Source organism: Limulus polyphemus, unplaced genomic scaffold (assembly GCF_000517525.1).
Source record: "Limulus polyphemus unplaced genomic scaffold, Limulus_polyphemus-2.1.2 Scaffold317, whole genome shotgun sequence".
NCBI classification, from domain to species: Eukaryota; Metazoa; Arthropoda; class Merostomata; order Xiphosura; family Limulidae; genus Limulus; species Limulus polyphemus.
The window spans coordinates 10464-29617 of NW_013665927.1; the positions used below are offsets into that span (position 1 = coordinate 10464).

The 19154-nt window shown below is 35.5% G+C and overlaps 1 protein-coding gene across 1 annotated transcript in view; it reads right to left on the reverse strand.

Annotated features, from left to right (window-relative positions):
• LOC106457324 (arrestin, lateral eye-like) overlaps positions 1 to 19154 on the reverse strand; it is a gene marked incomplete at its 3' end in the record, with an annotated part of 74743 nt that overhangs the window by 9794 nt on the left and 45795 nt on the right. The window contains exons 2-4 of the mRNA XM_022383213.1: positions 12093 to 12230; positions 4673 to 4733; positions 649 to 923 (exon numbers count right to left, since the gene is read on the reverse strand). Of these exons, the coding sequence (XP_022238921.1) occupies positions 649 to 923; positions 4673 to 4733; positions 12093 to 12143 (387 nt within the window). The remainder of the gene's footprint in view (positions 1 to 648; positions 924 to 4672; positions 4734 to 12092; positions 12231 to 19154) is intronic.

The window sequence follows — 19154 nt, forward strand, 5'->3', positions numbered from 1 at the left end:
ACGATTGTGGACGATTCATTTATTCAGCTGAAGGACATAAGAAGATATTGATTGGCTAACCAGTGAGAGCTATCGTTATATGGGGACATGGTAAATGCTCGTGTAACAAAATGAAACTACAGCAGAGACCGGTTTAAAAAGCCAGAAGTCAGTGTTTTGATGGCAGAATTTATTGAAAAGTGTTCTTTTAGGACAAATCTACCTAGAATGTAATCTAGTTTTACACCAGATTGGTTGGTTAATAAGTTCTGTATTTCTCTTAATAAATATATTTCAAACAAATGATAGTGTCATATACAATATTTAATTTGTTTCATTTGCAAATCCTATTGCTAATAGAATGAACATCTTGTACAAATAAAGTTGCATTATATGTTGGTTACAGATAAAAATACATGAAACCATTTTGCAATCTAAAGTTGTTCACACCTTTAGTGTAGACTGTTACACTGTGAAATGTCACATTAGCTAATGTTCAAAATGTTTGAAGCAAATTAAAGCTTGGTTTAAAATATGTTACACATTTAAGCAAACGTTTGTCGATAAACATTTTATCTGTCTTTCTTTAAGTGTTGTGTAATATTGTTTATTGGGTATATTCTAAAACTCGAATAAAATAAAACAATATCAGAAATACCATATACTTACAACGAAACGGAAAGGCAATGCTTCTGCTCCAAGTTTCTTAAGGAGTTTTTCGTGGAGCCATCCACCAGCTAATCCAAGTTGCGTGGAGTTATCGCCAGGGGTTAAAGTAGGTTCAAGAACACGTGGGTAGATCTGCTTGTGGGTTATGTAGAGTTCTCGACAAAAACTTATTCCCAGAATTTCATCCTCTTCACGACCGTAACGAAATATTGCAACAATTCCCACGTAAATATTTTTATTTTCGACAGCCATTGGGTTCAGGAGAACGATTCCTTCTGTTCAAAGGAATAAGTTTAGCATTTGTAATATAAAAAGAAAGCCATTTGAAAAAAATGATTAAAATTGAACATTATTACTTACAGAGTTGGCGAAAAAACACACTGTGGGGCATTTGTTACATTCCCATTTTAGATATAAATGTAATATTTAATGTCATGAAATGTTAATGAAATTCGAAACCTGACAAAACACCAGGAAACATTAGACCTAAATATGTGTAATAGAAATCATGCTAGACTGCAAATTTTATCTCTCTGCATGTCTCTTAAGTTGTCAGTTACGAATTAGAAATCAGAGATGCATAAAAATTGAACTTGTATCATGAATATTAAGCCTATTGTTTTCCAAAACTTCGTCTGATGTCATAGCATTAAAGCTGTTATATTACACATACAAACAGCGTTACAAACAGACTTTTACCCATAAAGACCAGGCCAGCTGATGAGTTTAGGTACATAACGAAAAGTTTCCCGATCACTGACTTAAAGTAGAAGAAAAAAAGATCTAAAAAATATATTCTTTCTTCCTGTTTTGAAATTTGTAATTAGAAAACAAAAAGAAGTGTAAAAACACAGCAGTGAGGATGATATTTATTATGAATATTAGATCTATAATGATAAATTTGCTAAATGTACAAAACAACAGACTAAGATTTCGCTGTATAACGTTGTACTGCAGCAATTGTTACATCAGACTAAGATTTCGCTGTATAACGTTGTGCTGCAGCAATTGTTACATCAGACTAAGATTTCGCTGTATAACGTTGTGCTGCAGCAATTGTTACATCAGACTAAGATTTCGCTGTATAACGTTGTACTGCAGCAATTGTTTATAAAACTTCTGAAAGTACGCCTTGATAGAATTTCAAATCAATACACTCTTATTCACAAGCTCGAACAATATGACAAGCACTTGCATTGGTGTTTTAAACCTAGAATGCTTAGTAAAAAATGTTAGTTTGTGAATGAAATTTTCGTCCTCCACATTTGCCGGTTTTTTTTTATAGAGCTTAGGTGTTTGAAAATATATGTTAAAGTGTATTCACATAGTTTATTTTGAAGACTTTGATGACTAAATTTCATCTCTTGATTTCCGTTTCCAATTTGAACACCAGCAGAATGTGTAGGAAATGGTTTTTGAATTTGTGTTAGGTCGGATTTTGAATCCGAAGGTTCATGATTCACGTCCCATTGTCTCAAACTCGCTCTCGGCATTGTGGGACCATGGATGAGTTATAAGAGTGAGAGTAAAATCTCAGTATTCGATTGCAATAGCCAAAGAGTATACGACGAGTGTTGTTAACTAAGTACCTTTCCTCTAGTTTGTCAGATCTAAATTAGAGACGCGTAGCGCAGACAGTCATTGTGCAGGTTTTCCCGAATATTTGAAAAAAATAGCCAATCAAATGTATATATCGAAAAAATGGAGAAGTCAGTTAATGTAATTTTAACATATCTTCTCGACGCTTATATCTCGCTTACATGGAGAGTATTTCTTTGTGTTTGTTTGTAGTTAAGCACTAAGCTACACAACGGCATATATTTGCTATGCCCACCACAATACAGAAACCAGGTTCAGCGTTATAAGCCTTCAGACTTTCCGCTGAGCCACTGGAGGAGAGAAAGTGATTACCAAAAATAAAATTTAGCGATAATTTGGTTAATTTTAGATAGAAGGTTAATAAAAATGTTTAGATCGTTAAAAGGATTCTTATATATGACTTGTAAACAATCGTCGTGAACCTAAAATTATACCAAACTACACATATAATTACATTATTTAGAAGGACAAGTACATTATTTTATAACAACGATTATACAAAAAATTTCACCTGTATCATAAAAGTACTACATCACTATATCCTAAACCGTACAACGTAAACATTGTTTTAAAACATCACCACTAAATCGCATTATTATTGTAATAATGAGGTTTCTGTCGCACATAACTCTTATTTACATATTTAAGTTTGCCAAAGGCAGCGGGGATGTCAGTATTCTTAAGGCTTAGCGGTAAGTGTGTTCACTTATAATGCTAAAAATCTGATTTCGATAGTTGCGGTGAGCAGAGCGCAGATAGCTTTGTGAGAACAAATAAAAACAGTATTTTTAAGAACGTTTCTCATATTTTCAAAATGACGATAAGAACAGGTGCACCCTTCAAACTCATTTCGATCGGCACACAGCAATAGATTAATACTTTAAAACTGCACGCTAGTGCCAATACTACAAGTCAATGTGGACGTGTGTCCATACAACATACTTAAGTCACAGATGATGGTGCACTACATTATTGTTCTTGCTTTTAGAACAATAACTTTACACACGAACCTGAAATCTGGAATATATTACGCCACCAAAATACCAAATATGAAAACTACAATTCCGAAGTTGAAACACATACTTTCAAAGCGTTATCGAATGTAAACAAAATACAAACGACCTTGCACTATCCTTATTATAGTTCTTGCAGAAATACTTCAGGAATAAACAAATTTAACGGTTGTATTTACCACTATAACTTCTTTCAAAATTATCTAAACATTGATGAAATATTGTCGCCACAACTTCAATATTAAATTACTTAAATGATCATTCTCATGCTCTGACCATAGTTATAGAATAATTAGGCAGTGAATTTGATATATACATCACAGCTGAATAATTTTCAATTCAAGTTTATGTCGTTACCCTTGACAAATGTATTTAGTTCTATCTGTTCATCGTTAGAGGGAGCCTTTGAAGTGGATGGCTTATTAAGTCCAACTATATCAGTGAATGTGTCGAGGCAAAATGTTACTTTTTCTCTGAATAGGATTATATGCATTTGTTTTAGTAGTTATTAATCTTACTATAAGGAAATGTACAGCAGAGTATAATTCCTTGCTTGAAAGTCACCCAAAAATATAATTCCCAGACGGGCTCAAAGTTTGTTGTTTTAGGATATAAATATTGACTTGAGAGAAATGTAATCGGATTGCAAGCAACAGAATGGTGAAGTTTGATAAGGTTTGTCACCTAGTCGGATTAAGAATTCTACTAAAACATATTTGCTTATCAAAAATATTGTACTTCGTTAGCTTTTGTAAGTGTGAGAAGAGTAGGTAATAAATTAAATTTTCAGCGGATATAGAATATCGCACATAGTTCGATTGATAAGAGATTTTAAAATAAATAAAACCTTGGGGAACGTTAAAAATATTAATTTGGTGTTTCTATAACTTTAAATTAACTCAAACTGCTGTTACTATACAGTTGCATTTCTGCAATTTGTAATATGGGTGTCATATTGATTAATAACTTTCTGCTTGGCTTAGAATTCTGTCAATTCTGTTATCTTCTTAAGCTGTTGTTTGATCAAGTACCTCATAAGAATATAAGGAATCCAACTTCAACTTTTGGGTTGCTCTTACAAATAGTGGGATTTGACGGTCATTCTTATAGCGCGCCTACAACCCCAAACTGCAGCGTACGTTAATTTTTGCGACAAGAGGTCGTAAGCCATAAACCTTCGGATTCAAAGACCAAGCACACTAAACATTAGACCACGCAGGCCTTTCTAAAGCTAACAGAGCCAGAAGTAATACCCCCCCCCCCCAGTGTTCCAGCGGTATGTTTGCGGATTTATACCGCTAGAAATCAGGTTTCAATAGCCGTAGTGGCCAGAACACAGATAACCCATTGTGTAGCTTTGTCCTTAACTACAAACAAACCATATATTCTCCTAGAAACTATTTTAAACTTACCAATTGGATCACAGTGTGTAAAATAATCAACAAAATCCCTTGTTCCAAGGTAGACGGTCACCTGTAAAAATGTTATTACATAAAAATACAGGATATATTGTAAAAATTGATCACACACATATATTGTTGAAACTAAAACGGCAAAAAATAATTTATGTTAACCTGTAAAAATGCTAATACAATGTGCACGTAGTAGTTAGTAGAGGAATATAACCTTCATAGTAATTGATTTTTCATGATAATAGTAGCAGATAAAACTCATAGTAGATGAGACGTAAGGATTAACACATTAATTACAATATATTATATCGTAAGTACGTTATTAACAAATATTGGAAGTTGGCCTTTAACACTGGTCATAGTTTAGGTGTAAGATTGAGGATAAGACAGTGTTAACAGTAATGGAATATATTACCGTTCACGGTGGCCTATGAAAAACTAATATAAAAGACTTTTACAAATGGCTGTACACATTTTAACCCTAAAACTTGGAGACGATCACACAGAAATTTGTGGCTTTTTTGGCGTCACACTTGTTAAAAAATCAGTAAAATTACTTTTAAACAATAACTTAGTGTTAATTTGACATTGTGTTCAGTGGTTCATGTCTTTCAGAGAAATATTCGTTTGAATATTAGTTTTTTTTCCTGTTTGATTATATCGAGATTTTGATGAAAGATCAGTGTGGGTTTTACAAAGTAATTTACTTATGAAAGACCTGTTTTCAGTACTAAACAAGTCAATATACACTGGGATAGTGTCCGAAAGTCATGTCTACTCTAATCCCTGTTTCAAGTGCAAGGTTAGCAGGAAACGATGGAGTTCCTGTTGAAGTTGAATTGATCAGAGAGAGAGAGAGAGAGAGGGGTCGTTCGAAAACGTTTTAATTTAATCAAAAACGGACAAGAAAACTAAGAATAGTAAGAATAGATATTATGTTCTTCTCACTGTAACCAATTTCACTGTCGTAGCTCGTCTAGTGATTGACAGACTTATATATGATTAACAACATTTCAACATCTAGCCATTAAAAATAACGGGGAAATATTTACTGTTATTTCTACAAAGTGTCCAAAATGTCATGAACGTGTTGAAAACCACTTTTATAAACCTCAAATCAAGTTCAAAATGAAATGCTCCTGGGGTAAAGTAATCATGCTTTGGGAGGTCTTTTCATCAACACCAAAACATCATTTAGGAGTTTCACTGGGTTTTTCGAAGCAAGAAATCGAACCCCAGACTTATACAAAGCTTTATGAGAGAAATTGGTTTAGAGGTTTTTCTCTCGTGGAAACTTCTATATGATCGAATAAATATTTTAGGGGTAAAACGTAATGACTTTTCAACTAAGAAAAATAAAGGCCTTGGGTAAAATACACGCTGGTCTAAAACTTTCATTTAGCTTTCTTAGCTCAGAAAGGTACATTTTATTTTACCAACATTTTCCAAATCTCTCTAAGGAATATACTTTTAGAATGCTTACAAACTTTCCCATATGGAAAATATGTATTGTGCAGTACTGAACATATTTTGTGCTGTAGTTACACATGGCCAAAGAGCATGGCTCTCTTTAAGGTTCTTCAGACGATGTTGATAGAGATCTGTCTTCAGATCTAATTCTGCCTCTGGTAACATCGTCGTGTTTAGATTTAGAAATAGTTGGAGGTTAAACTCTTTTGTTTTCCTTTCACTTGGGACAACCAATGATGTGGGTAGCGCCTGCACTGTGAGAGCGATGACTTTATTGTTTTAGTTTATATAACGCTATGCTCTCTCGGACTGGAGCAGATTACATTTAGAACCTCTTATCAGGATATCTACCAAATTTCTTTCTTGTTTTTAGAAGCACTGTCGAATAAGTAATGCGATCGTCAGTATCTTGATATGTTGTTTTTCTGTAAATAAATATTGATTTGATTTGTTTAATATTATATTCATTCTCTTTCTTTCAAATCAGTCGGATCACATTTTCAGTTTTAATTTCATATTATAGCCATCTCTTGTTACTTATGAATACGACCCGAAAAATAAATCGGTGTATCTGAAAACAGTACATGGTTAAAACCGCTACAGGGAAAAAATAATTATGTGGTAGCGTTTCGACAAAACTCACTAAAAAACGGTAAAAGATGGTTTTAGGTATGAAACGTTGTGGGTTTAAACACCCATATATACTCCTAAATTTTAGGTTTACTTTCATATGAAAGATTTGTGGATGGAGGTTATCTCTGATAGAAATTACATCTCCATCACCGCGCGAGTCTTATCTTTCAGTTACCTCTTCTATAAGGATGTATTTTACTACTCCCATATTGTAGCTGGTATTTGGGTTTTATTTGGTTGTCTTGCATGTGCGGTGATATTTGGTTTTAGCCGAGTTATTACAAGGGGTCAGATGGACAAGGAGCGCTTCTGCTATTGGTCAGGAATGGCGACGGCATTGTGTTGAAAATAAAAACTGACCTATAGAACAAAGATTTGAATGCAGCCATTAAACTGTGATTGGTATTCGTTCATGACTTTTCTGCAAAATTTTCCTGTGATCTGTTGGAGAAGTTGAAATATAATGGAACGAGAGGAAGAAAAATGCGATTGTATACATACCCTTTCGTATAACTTTAAACTCCACCATCTCTTGCTGAATATGTGACTGTGGATTTCTAAAATCTATTATGTTTTATCGATAAAATAACAGTGCCCTCTCTGATAACGCCAAGTTTATTTGAAGAGAAGAAGGAAAATACAGATTTTGGGCTTCCCTGCAGCGTGAAGAGAGAGAATAGCTTAAAATGCGCTTATTCAGTAGAGAGGAAAGAGAGTCGAAAAATAGCTCGATCGTACAAAATCAATAGTAAAGTTGTGAAGATGACTACGGCGGTAAAGCTACTTACATATATTTGATAGAGACAAATATTTTCTATAGAGAATTTGTTTGCTTCTTTGTTCTTTTTAATTTCGCGCAAAGCTACATGAGGGTTATCTGCGCTAGCCATCCCTAATTTAGCAGTGTAAGACTAGAGGGATTGTTTGTTTTTGAATTTCGCGCAAAGCTACACTGGGACTATCTGCGCTAGCCGTCCCTAATTTAGCAGTGTAAGACTAGAGGGAAGGCAGCTAGTCATCACCACCCACCGCCAACTCTTGGGCTACTCTTTTACCAACGAATAGTGGGATTGACCGTCAAATTATAACGCCCCCACGGCTGAAAGGGCGAGCATGTTTGGTGTGACCCTCAGATTGCGAGTCGAGTGCCTTAACCACCTGGCCATGCCGGGCCGACTAGAGGGAAGGCAGCTAGTCATCATCACACACCGCCAAATCTTGGGCTACTCTTTTACCAATGAATAGTGGGATTGACTGTCACATTATAACGGCCACTGCAAATTGCAAGTCGAGCACCCTAACCACCTGGCCATGCCGGGCCTTCTCTAGAGGAGGGTTTACATAGATGTTAAATCCTCTTTAATCAATTATGTTGTTTTTTTACATCAAACTTTAAAAAAGAGGTGAAATAATCTATAAATAATTTTATGTATTTTTACATACTGTGTTACAATGCCAAAGATAAAGTAAATAATCATGGCAGAGATTTTTTTTCTAAGCTGGCAAAGTAAGAAAACTCTTTCAGTCTAACAAATCTAATAAGAATCAAGTGTCCTGCAGATACGTGTTTTATTTTAGTTTTTTCACACAACTTTGAATTATTTCATTAAGAGCTTTTTTTTCTTCTAAAACCACAGTTTTGTAAAAGTAGAAATTCAAACCTCTATTTAGCTCTTTCGATCAATACCAAAAACTTATTACCTGGGCTTCAGTTGTTTCATAATGTTTTTGCTAAATTATTTATAATGATTAATATAGTAAAATTAATTACACACTTGGAATAGCCCCCCAGTGGCACAGCGGTATGTCTGCGGACTTGCAACGCTAGAAACCGGGTTTCGATACCCGTGGTGGGCAGAGCACAGATGGCCCATTGTATAGCTTTGTGCTTAATTACAAACAAACAAACATCTGGGATACTGAAATAGCAGTTAATTATACCACGTTTTACTCAAGGTTAATCTGTTATACCATCGTGCGTCACATGAAAGCAGTTACGTTGAATTTGGCCTACATGGGTATATACTGGACTATAATTTCATTTGACTATTAAACTAATAATACCTACCAGGGATCTAGTCGACTTTGAGAAAATAATATGATCAATTCTTTAGACATTCGAATACATATACGAGGATTTGATACTATAAAACTAATTAAGGTTATTATTTCCGTAAATTAGGTTCGGGATGTTCAGCTTCGACAATCTGCTTAGTTTGATATACTGTGTTCTGCATTTAGAAATAATCCGAGTCTAATAACTTTGGCATACTGAGTAATTGTTTAAAACTTTAACATACGATCTATTTAAAAACTAGGACATGAATGTTGTTATTTGCTTAATGATAAGGAAAACGCACGAAAAGTTTATTACCACTAACTACGGTGATCTTCTCAACAACATTCTTTGTAAGTTTGTTTGTTGTTAGCGCGAAGCAGTATGACGGGATATCTATGCTGTGCCATCCACGGGCACCGAAACCCGGTTTTTAATGTCATAAGCCCACAGATTTACCGCTGAGCCACAGGTTTTTTTTTAGACGAATTATTTAGTGCAAAGCTTATACATTTGTATCAACAATTCTTATACTAAGTAACAGCGTGTGCAGATATAGAGTAAAAGAATCACTCCTCCCATCTTAACTGAATAGATAAGACTTTCACTTTGTTAATCCTAAACTACAGATCAGGGAAGGGGTCTAGTTTGATTTGTTTTTAATTTCCGCAAAGCTACTCGTGGGCTATCTGCACTAGCCGTCCCTAATTTAGGTTATAGACTAGAGGGAAGGCAACTAATCAACCCGTCACCAAGGGATCCATCGGATTTAAAGAAAAAAAACATTTTGCTAAACTATTTATGGAAACGTTGCACGATAATCCACGATTTTGTTGGTTGCCGGATCCTTAATAACATAACATGAGTCGCACACAAAAATGTAAACAGAAATCATGTCAATTTTGCATTTAATTCCATTAATTGCCGCTGGAGTCCCCTGTTGTATTTTACATAGAAAATGCCTGATTTGACCAAATTCGTTTGGTAACTTTTTTTTCTTATAGTGACTTCTTTTATAACCAAAATCTTAAAATTACTCAGTTTGATGCACTCAGTTGATCTCTTCGGTAAAGACGACATGAATCAATCGGTTATTTATAATCGGTAAAATATTGTCATTAATCATTTGAAAACTTTTTTCGTTCAGAAGTTCAAAAATACTTTAAACTTATTTAAAATATTATTTTTATATGGTTAAAAATTTAATGAATAAAACAAACACGTTTAACTTCTTTACTTTCTATGCGTTAGGTAATGACCTTGTGGACGTTTTGAAACAGCAGCGAATAGAAAAAAAATTAATATCACAAACAAATAACGACTGAACAAGGCTGTCTGGAAATTACGTTAAAGAAATGTTCACTTAAGTTTCAGAGATTCAGAGGAATGAATGTTAAGAAATTTGTTAACATAGTTTCTGAACACCTTCTATGTAGCACTATTCGTAACGATGCATGAAAACAACATATAGACGGTGCTTATAAAATGATAATTACATGGTCCTTATCTTCTGAATACACAGCATTATTACTCTGCATCTTGCATATAGGCTAGTCAGGAATTATCCGAATTACAGACATTAACATTTTGTGTTGGTTATTTTATTAGCTATGGATTGCAAACAGTTTTGGCTGACCATGTAAACTTGAAGCCAGTGATGGAAAACAACTGAAGCCTAGTATATTTGTTTGTTTTATTGTTGTTGATGATGATGTAGTAAAAGAACCATTCACGTTTCCTATTACGAAAAAAAAAGGCAGCAGACAAATGCATTTCTTTTTTCGCGTTTGTTAGATTTCACCGTATAGTTTGTTTATTTAGGCATAACAGTCAAGGCCGTACGAAGGTAAATTTATACTAGAACAGAAAGATTGTGCGGTAAATTCTACTACAAATACACGTTGCTAACTGTAAACTTTTAGAAAACAAATTGCAAACATCACTGCGTTTACTTGAGGACTGTTTTCCATAACAGAAATATTCAAAGACTTTTAATGTTTCGAGAAATCGAGACAGTTGATCAGTGTTACCAACGAGTAAAACACACAAATCATTCGCAATTACAGCATACTGGAGATGTGCAAATATGCTTTGATCCGAGTTAATTAAAACGACATGATCGTTCTTGGTCTCCAGGATTTCCTGTGTAGTCGTCTTCGAGCGAAACGTTAAGGATCTCTTCGATAGTCTATTCGCTGCTGAGACCAAAAAGCTTTATAAAATAATTACAAGCAACAGCATATTCAAAGAATAGGCCTGGTAATTAGTTAGCCTGTTGTGGTTGAAACAAGTAAAAACAGCATTCACTTCCCAACTGAAAAATTACTGATTCTTAGCGAACACTTTATTTGTGAGCAGGCCTGTCATGGCCAGGTGGTTAGGGTGCTCAACTCGCAATCTGCGGGTTCGAATCCCCGTCCCACCAAAGATGCTTGCACTTTCAGCCGTGGGGGAGTTATATTGTGACGGTCAATTCTACTATTCGTTGGTAAAAGAGTTGGCGGTGGGTGGTGATGACTAGCTGCCTTTCCTCTAGTCTTAGTTACGGCTAACGCAGATAGCCCTCGTGCAGCTTTGAGCGAAATTCAAAAACAAACATTATTTGTGAGCGACGTTATTTCGAAATGACTTTATGAACAAGTACATTTATTCTTTTGTTTGAATTGTCGGATATGCGCGTAAAGATACACAAGAACTAGCTGTGCTAGCAGTCCTAATTTTGAACTGATAGATAAGTGGAAACTTATCCTTTTAAGACGACTACTATCCTGAGTATTAACGTGAAGATCCAAATATTAGCAAATAATATGCTATATTATTAAGAACATTTTACAAAATTTGCTGTTAAAAATATAAACCTCTGTCAATTCGGATGCATAGATAAATAAATACTTATATATATTGAAACTTGTGATTGCATATTTTTAAATGATATTATAAACTACTAATTGACCGAAAGCTATTTTTTAAAAACAAATGTTTTTAAGTTGGTGTTCAGTAATGCTGGACATGTAAAAATATATACTGCCCCTTTATCATAGTTTCCCAGTGGCACAGTGATAAGTTTGATGGCTTTTAACATTAAAAATCGAGTTTCGATGCCCACGGTGTGCAAAGTACAGCTAGCCTATTGTGTAGCATTGCGCTTAACGACAGACAAAACATTATCTTAAGAGTTTTAACAAAACTGTTGCAACAAAGGTACTGATAGATTTAAATGTAAAAATTCACCATAGAATAAGTAGAAACCGTTGTACTTACACTGCCATCCATCGCACTTTTCTTGAAGATACGGTTTGAACCGAGAACCATATTGCCGGTTTCCTCCGTCGTCGTGTTTCACCTGCTTCTATTGACAGTACCTGTTCGACTGTTTACCCAAGAATCTGGTGGTGACACCTAGCGTCGGAAGCGGAAAAATTATATGTCAGCACTCGCTCTCTCAGTGGTCCGGTTATATTTGGGGGAGGTGTGAGCTTGCTTATCTCACACTGTCGAATATAGTTTTGCACGAGAGTGAGCACGTGTTGTGTATACTCCTTGGTTGTTTTTTAAACGTCAGTGGAAGAAACTTCATTAAAACATATTAAGTAGTTTCACCTTTTTTCTTCGCTATTTACCAATTGTAAAAACCTCAAGAAAAAGTCAATTTACATTCAAATAGAGCAACTAACGATTAGCATGCTCTGTTCATACTTCTTAATGTAAGATATTAGCTGTAATGTTCCTATGAATAATTATACTATTTCAATGCTTATTACCACGTCTTATTATTCCCACTTAAATTAAGTACAGAAGAACGTATATCACGAGCTTTGCTTATCTTTACTTCTTTACCATTTGAACATCACTTGGACAAGTAGTTTGATTTTTGAAAAAAAAAGATATTCTAACTGTATTAGTTTAAAAACAAGTGTAAAAAGTGGATTATATCACGTTATTCAGTACATCTCATGAATCCACCAGTTATGTGGGGTATTCATCTCCTTTCAAGTATCCTTGTTAAAGTATACTGGCGAGAGAATTATACATACGATTTATAATTGGGGAACTGGTTTAGGTTTTGTTTGAAAAACACAGTTACAGAGTGTCATATAATCATGTACGTCGGAATATGAGGCTACTCTATTCTCAGTTCAAATCAAATTTGGATACTGTGGCATAATTAAAAAAAGATAGCCCCCCTCGCAAAATAAGCAAGTAGGCCCCCTACATTTATTTCACTATAATTGTAGTTACGATTCTGGCTGATCGTTAACAGAATAGTGCAACCACCCTTTAGTTCAAACAAATTAAACTGTTTGTCTCTCCTTTTGTGGGCAATTCTTAAGTTTTTTAGGCTCTTCGGGTTCACCCCTCGCAAAAGTGGGGGTTGCAGAGACATACTTACGCCACTGTATAGATGTCCTTGTCAGTGCTCACAATATGACGGATACAGAGAGGATAAGGAAACGTTACATAATGCACATACTGTCAGTATTTTACATTTGTTTAGTAGCTTGGAGTGCCAGATTTTGGAGTACCATAAAAATGCCAGCTTTTTACATTCGTTAATATTAATGAAAGATATGGCTTTATTTATTTGTTTTTGAATTTCGCGCAAAGCTACACGAGGGCTATCTGCGCTAGCCGTCCTTAATTTAGCAGTGTATGATCCGAGTGTATGCATATTTTGTGTCGGAAAGAACTGTTACATACTTTTCCCAAAAGCCATCAATTTTCGGTGGTATCACGCTACTTACGCAACGCTAAACAATGTCAAAATGTAGGTCTGATACATTCTGTTCCTCCGTGAATTTATATCGGCAGTAGTCGTCACGTGACTTGATGATTTGCGTATCCAAAACCGTTTTAATATAACTTACCAAACATCCCCTAGTGATTTGTTTTTTGCTAAGTACCTATTTTAGTCCTATCACATAGGGTAGTGTCTCTTCTAAAAATCACGATGTTGAAAACTTCATTTGGGGATAAGCTTATTTTAAATAGTTAAATATTTATAACAACTGTAGTTTTGAATGAAAAATACAATTCCCCAAAATTAGTATGCACTATTTTATCCACAAAAATGTTGTTTAAACGACATAAAGATTTGTAATTGCAATTTTTCGTTTAACTGACATTAGATAAGGCACGTGACAAATAGTAAGCATACAGTACTTCTGATAAACGTTAGTTTTATAGTACCATATTTTAACTAATCGTCTACGAACTCGACTTTGCCAAGAATAGATCGAAAGGATGGATTTATTCCACTTTCCGCACGACTACCGTACTTTAGAAAATACGTATACTCTTATACAGTTTAAAAACTTTTACACTCGTAACGTGTTCTTTAGAACGAAACACAACCAATAGGAACTATTCCAACTGATACCTTGATTGATGATAGATATACCGTGTTATATAAAAAGCCAAAAATCGGAACTTCCTTTCGTAACCCGATACTCCAACTATGTACGAAGGAAAAAATAACAAGAACGTTTAATGCTTGTGTGCAACGTAATAACCTTGATGTTAGAGTTATTGGAAAGGGATTTACTTTACATAAGCACAGTGCTCAACTGACCTGAGCCATTTCATTAGTGGAATTAGATTTTAAGTACGTGCAAACCACGGAGCAAGTTGATTAGAAAACAGGCGCTACAGGAGATGTATTAAAACAAGAAATACGCAGATCGATACAGTATCAGTTCTTATTATATACATTTAGTTCAGTACATTTTTTAGATTGATCCACTGGGACAGGATCGTGTTTGGAGATGTTGCAAAAACGCAACAATGCAATATAATAAATGTGTACATTAAATAAAAACGACATAACTTATAACAGAAAACTATGATGCATTCATGCCTTTAAATGATCCTTACTGCCACTGACAAAATAAATATGTAATAAATACTGTATGGCGGTTTTGAAGATTCGTGATTTCTGACCTGTTTTGGCCTTTGGGGCTGTGGGTCAGAGTGCTTTTGACTAGCTGTCTTTCCTGTAATCTACGATTTCAGAGTTATGGAAGATCATGCGCCGATAGCCCTTTTGTAGCTTTGCGCAACAATCTTAAAAAACAACAACAAAAATTCAAATGCTTGTTAAATTGATTTTGTTCCTTTGTTTGTTCTTAAGCACAAAGTTGTTCAATGAGCTATCTGTGCTCCTCTCACCACGGGTATTGAGACCCGATTTTTAACGTTTGAGACTGATGATAACGAAAAATGAGCCAGTCGTTTCTGGGTTAGAACTAACACTGAGTGATTCCAGGGCTTTCAAAGAACTAAGCAAGATTGTACAATGAATATAATGCTACGTGATCCAGGGTAAATAACAGACCGTCTATTTGCAAATAACATAGCCCACCGAAGTTATAAGACGCAATGATAGGTGGGTTACTATGGTAAGGATCGGAGCTTCGCATTATACTGCCAAGAAAGTTGAAAACATCTGAGGGGAAGTGGAGATTCATAGTTCTAAGTGTACAAACTCTGGATTGGAGAAGTGCGGAAAACCTCTGGTGATGCATAGGATTCAACATCTTCAATGCAGAATTCATGACCAAACCATAGATGAGAGATCCGTAGTCTAGCTTAGGTGAAATGAGGGCACACTGGATCTTCAGCATAGAAAACCTATCCGCTTCCCAAGAGGTGGAAGAGAGGATGTGGAGGATGTTTAATGTTCTTGTACACTTGACTCGAAGTTGCTTAATGTGTGGAATAAATGTGAGCTTACGGTCAAAGAGACGGCACAACATCTTTGTTTCAGTGAACCAGAGCACCCCCCAAAGTGGAGTTCGAAATCAGGTTGCGATCACCGCTGGTGGCAAAATTGCATATAAACGGTTTTAGATCACGAGAATGTAAAACCGTTTTCTGCGGTCCACTCAGACAAACGAGTGAGGTCGGTCTTAAGCTATCGCTTTATATACCTCATATTCGGTGCCCGACAGGAAATGTGAAAATTATCGACAAAGAGGCTGTTTGGAAGGATAGTTGTTCAGTGATATCATTGATTTTATTGTTGAAACGTGTGGCACTCACGAATAGCACAGAAGGAATCCAAGCTGTTATGTGAAAAATCGGGGTAATGTTGATTCCACACAGACCCGGAATGATCTTTCGGATGAAAGAGAATAAAATAGGATAAGTGACCATGCAACTCATACGAATGAAGGTTCCACGTGATGTCAGGCATTCTCAATATAAAAAAAAAAGACAGGAAAAAGATGCTCCCTCTTGAGGGAAACTTCTTTCATTAGCATTTCAAATTGAATCAGGTGGTCCACAGTGGATAACTCTCTGCGAAAACTGCAATGGATGGACGAGAGGAAGCTGTCTAATTTGTAGAACGAAACAAGTCGAGAATTAATAATCTTCTTCAAAACTTTACAGAGACAGCGGGCCAAAGCAGTAGGTCTATAATTAGAAGGAATTTGTACTTTATTAAAAAAAAAATGATTTATGTCTTCACGACTTCAGTTCACTTGAACACGCACATGAAATATGTAGTTCTTGCTGATTCTTTAAATAAAATCACTTATGCTCCTGAATCGGTACATGAACAATGAAGTTCAAGCTGCTCCTAAAATACAGTTCATGGGTATAAAGGGCTTGGAACCAGCAACAAGAACTACATAGTTCATGTACTGAGTCATGAGCAGAAGACTTTTTTAACGTTTACAGTTAATACAATTCAACTTCTGACATACCGTGCATGCATTATATGTGTGTCTATATATATCTTACTTATCTATTTATTTTTGTAAATAATTTTACGTAATTAAGAGTAACAATTACAAAAAATATACCAGCACAATGTGCCTTTAGAATAATTACTTTTCTTTAGTTGTTGTTTGTAATTAAGCACAAAGCTACACAATGGGCTATCTGTGCTCTGCCCACCACGGGTATCGAAACCCGGATTCTAGCGTTGTAACTCCGCAGACATACCGCTGTGTCACTGGGGGGCATTTTTCTTTAGATTCTTTAATCTTTTTTTGTTTACACTTTTATTTTATTTCTGTTTCTTGCTAATGATATAATGGGTTTATTCCGAAAAGTAAATCGATAAATAAACCCTCTTTGGTTACTGTTTTGTTATCAAGTTAAATTGTATATATAAAAATATTCTGCATACAACAAAGTTATTAAACTGACATATTAACAGTTTCACGCAAACTTTTCAAATTTAAAAGCTATGCGAAAATGATTATAATCATGTTGGACAAAAACTTCCAGACTGCAATAATAAACCAAACCACTTACAATCACTCATCATGCCCGGCATAGCCAGGTGGTTAAGACACTAGACTCGCAATCTGAGGGTCGCGGGTTCGAATCACTGTCACACCAAACATGCTCGCCCTTTCAGCCGTGGGGGCGTTATAATGTGACGGTCAATCCTACTATTCGTTGGTAAAAGAGTAGCCCAAGAGTTGGCGGTGTGTGGTGATGACTAGCTGCCTTCCCTCTAGTCTTACACTGCTAAATTAGGGACGGCTAGCGCAGATAGCCCTCGTGTAGCTTTGCGCGAAATGCAAAAACAAACAAACAAACAAACTGGATAGCCTGAAAATAATACGAACACATTCCTCCCCCCCCCACACAACATTTCTGAGGATTGATGTATGGGAAAGTTTTTGTAACTGTATTATTCCCATTTTATCTCACGGTGGAAAGCATCATTTTAAAGATAACTGACTTTTATTCTTAATTATTGGTGTTCTTTTAAAGCAAACTTACATAATGTCTTATATACGCTCTATCCACATCAGGAAATCGAACCCCGAATTTGAGCGTTGTATGTTCATAAACTTACAGCTGACCTACCGGGAGTTTGTTGTTAAACACAAAGATTCAGAATGGGCTATCAGTGCTCTGCCCACAACTGGTATTTAAACCCGGTATTTAGTATTATAAACTTATACCTGGTGAAGAAATTCAATCAATAATTATGGTTTAGAAACTTTAAACCAGGAAAGATCTTCAATCCCAAAAGGTTCGATCCTTTCGGTGCACATAGGTTAGAACAAAAGAAGTCATCGCTGAAAGGTAAACAAAGAACAAGCTATTGGATCAATACATTAATAGAACCAGAAGTGGTACTGTCATGAAATAAGAACGCTAAGTTATAAACTATTTTGTAATATCTGAAAGCAAAAATCTTAGTTTTTCAAACAAAATATGGAGATGATTAGAGGTTTTGCAGAAGTGAACCTCTACATCACAGAAGTTTCCTTGGTTTTGGTCTCGAAAGGCGCCGTAAATAGGGACACTGAAAAGCTCGCTGTTTTTCTTTCAGAGCAGTTAAACCATGGCAGAATCCGTTAAATTAAACAACGCAGCAGAAATAAAGCATTCCCTTTGAAGACAGCTAATATCTTAATTAACCTTTCATTTCAAGCAGAGGAGGACAGTATACCGGTAGTCAAAAAAGTATTGCCGTTGTGAAGATAGTGCGTGGTTGTTGAACATATATTAAATAAATAACTTTACGAGAAAGTCGAAGGAAACAAAAGTTTTCATGCACTAGAAAATTGAGTTTCCAAGCATGTCATCATAGCCTAGTCGGCTTAGAAATGCAGCTTGCGTGCAATAAGAGCTGATAATTAACGACAACAGCCTTATCTCAACTTGGAAAGTTGGCCTGTGGAGTTTGAAAGGGATCAAAACTGAAAGAAGGCCTTTGTACAGTAACTGAAACATAGAATACCTAGAAACACCAAGGAAAAGAAAGAAAATTACTATATATATTTGATGAGAAATAGCGGAATGTCTGAATAAAACTGAAACGGTTTGGACGAAAGGGTTTAGTGTTTTACTTGTATGTGATTTATATCCCCGTATATCATTTCTACAAGCTTTCTTTTTTTTTCTCTCTCAGTTCAAAATTTGAGTTTGTTAATCGTCGAACATTTCAAACACACTTGGAACGTAATTATTTTGTTTTAGAATTATAGCGCAAAGCTACATTAAGAACTATCTGCTCAGGCAGCTAGTCAACAGCACCCACCGCCAACTCTTAGACTACTCTCGTCTGGTCGAATAGTGGATTCTGATTATCACTCTTATAACGCACCTACAGTCCTAAAATGCGAAACGCAATTTTTTTTTACGGTAGTGGGACGCGAACATTGGACCCGTTTATCATATTCCTACACGCTAACAGATGGGCAACACTCAGCTAGTCAACAGCACCCACCGCCAACTCTTAGACTACTCTCGTCTGGTCGAATAGTGGATTCTGATTATCACTCTTATAACGCACCTACAGTCCTAAAATGCGAAACGCAATTTTTTTTTACGGTAGTGGGACGCGAACATTGG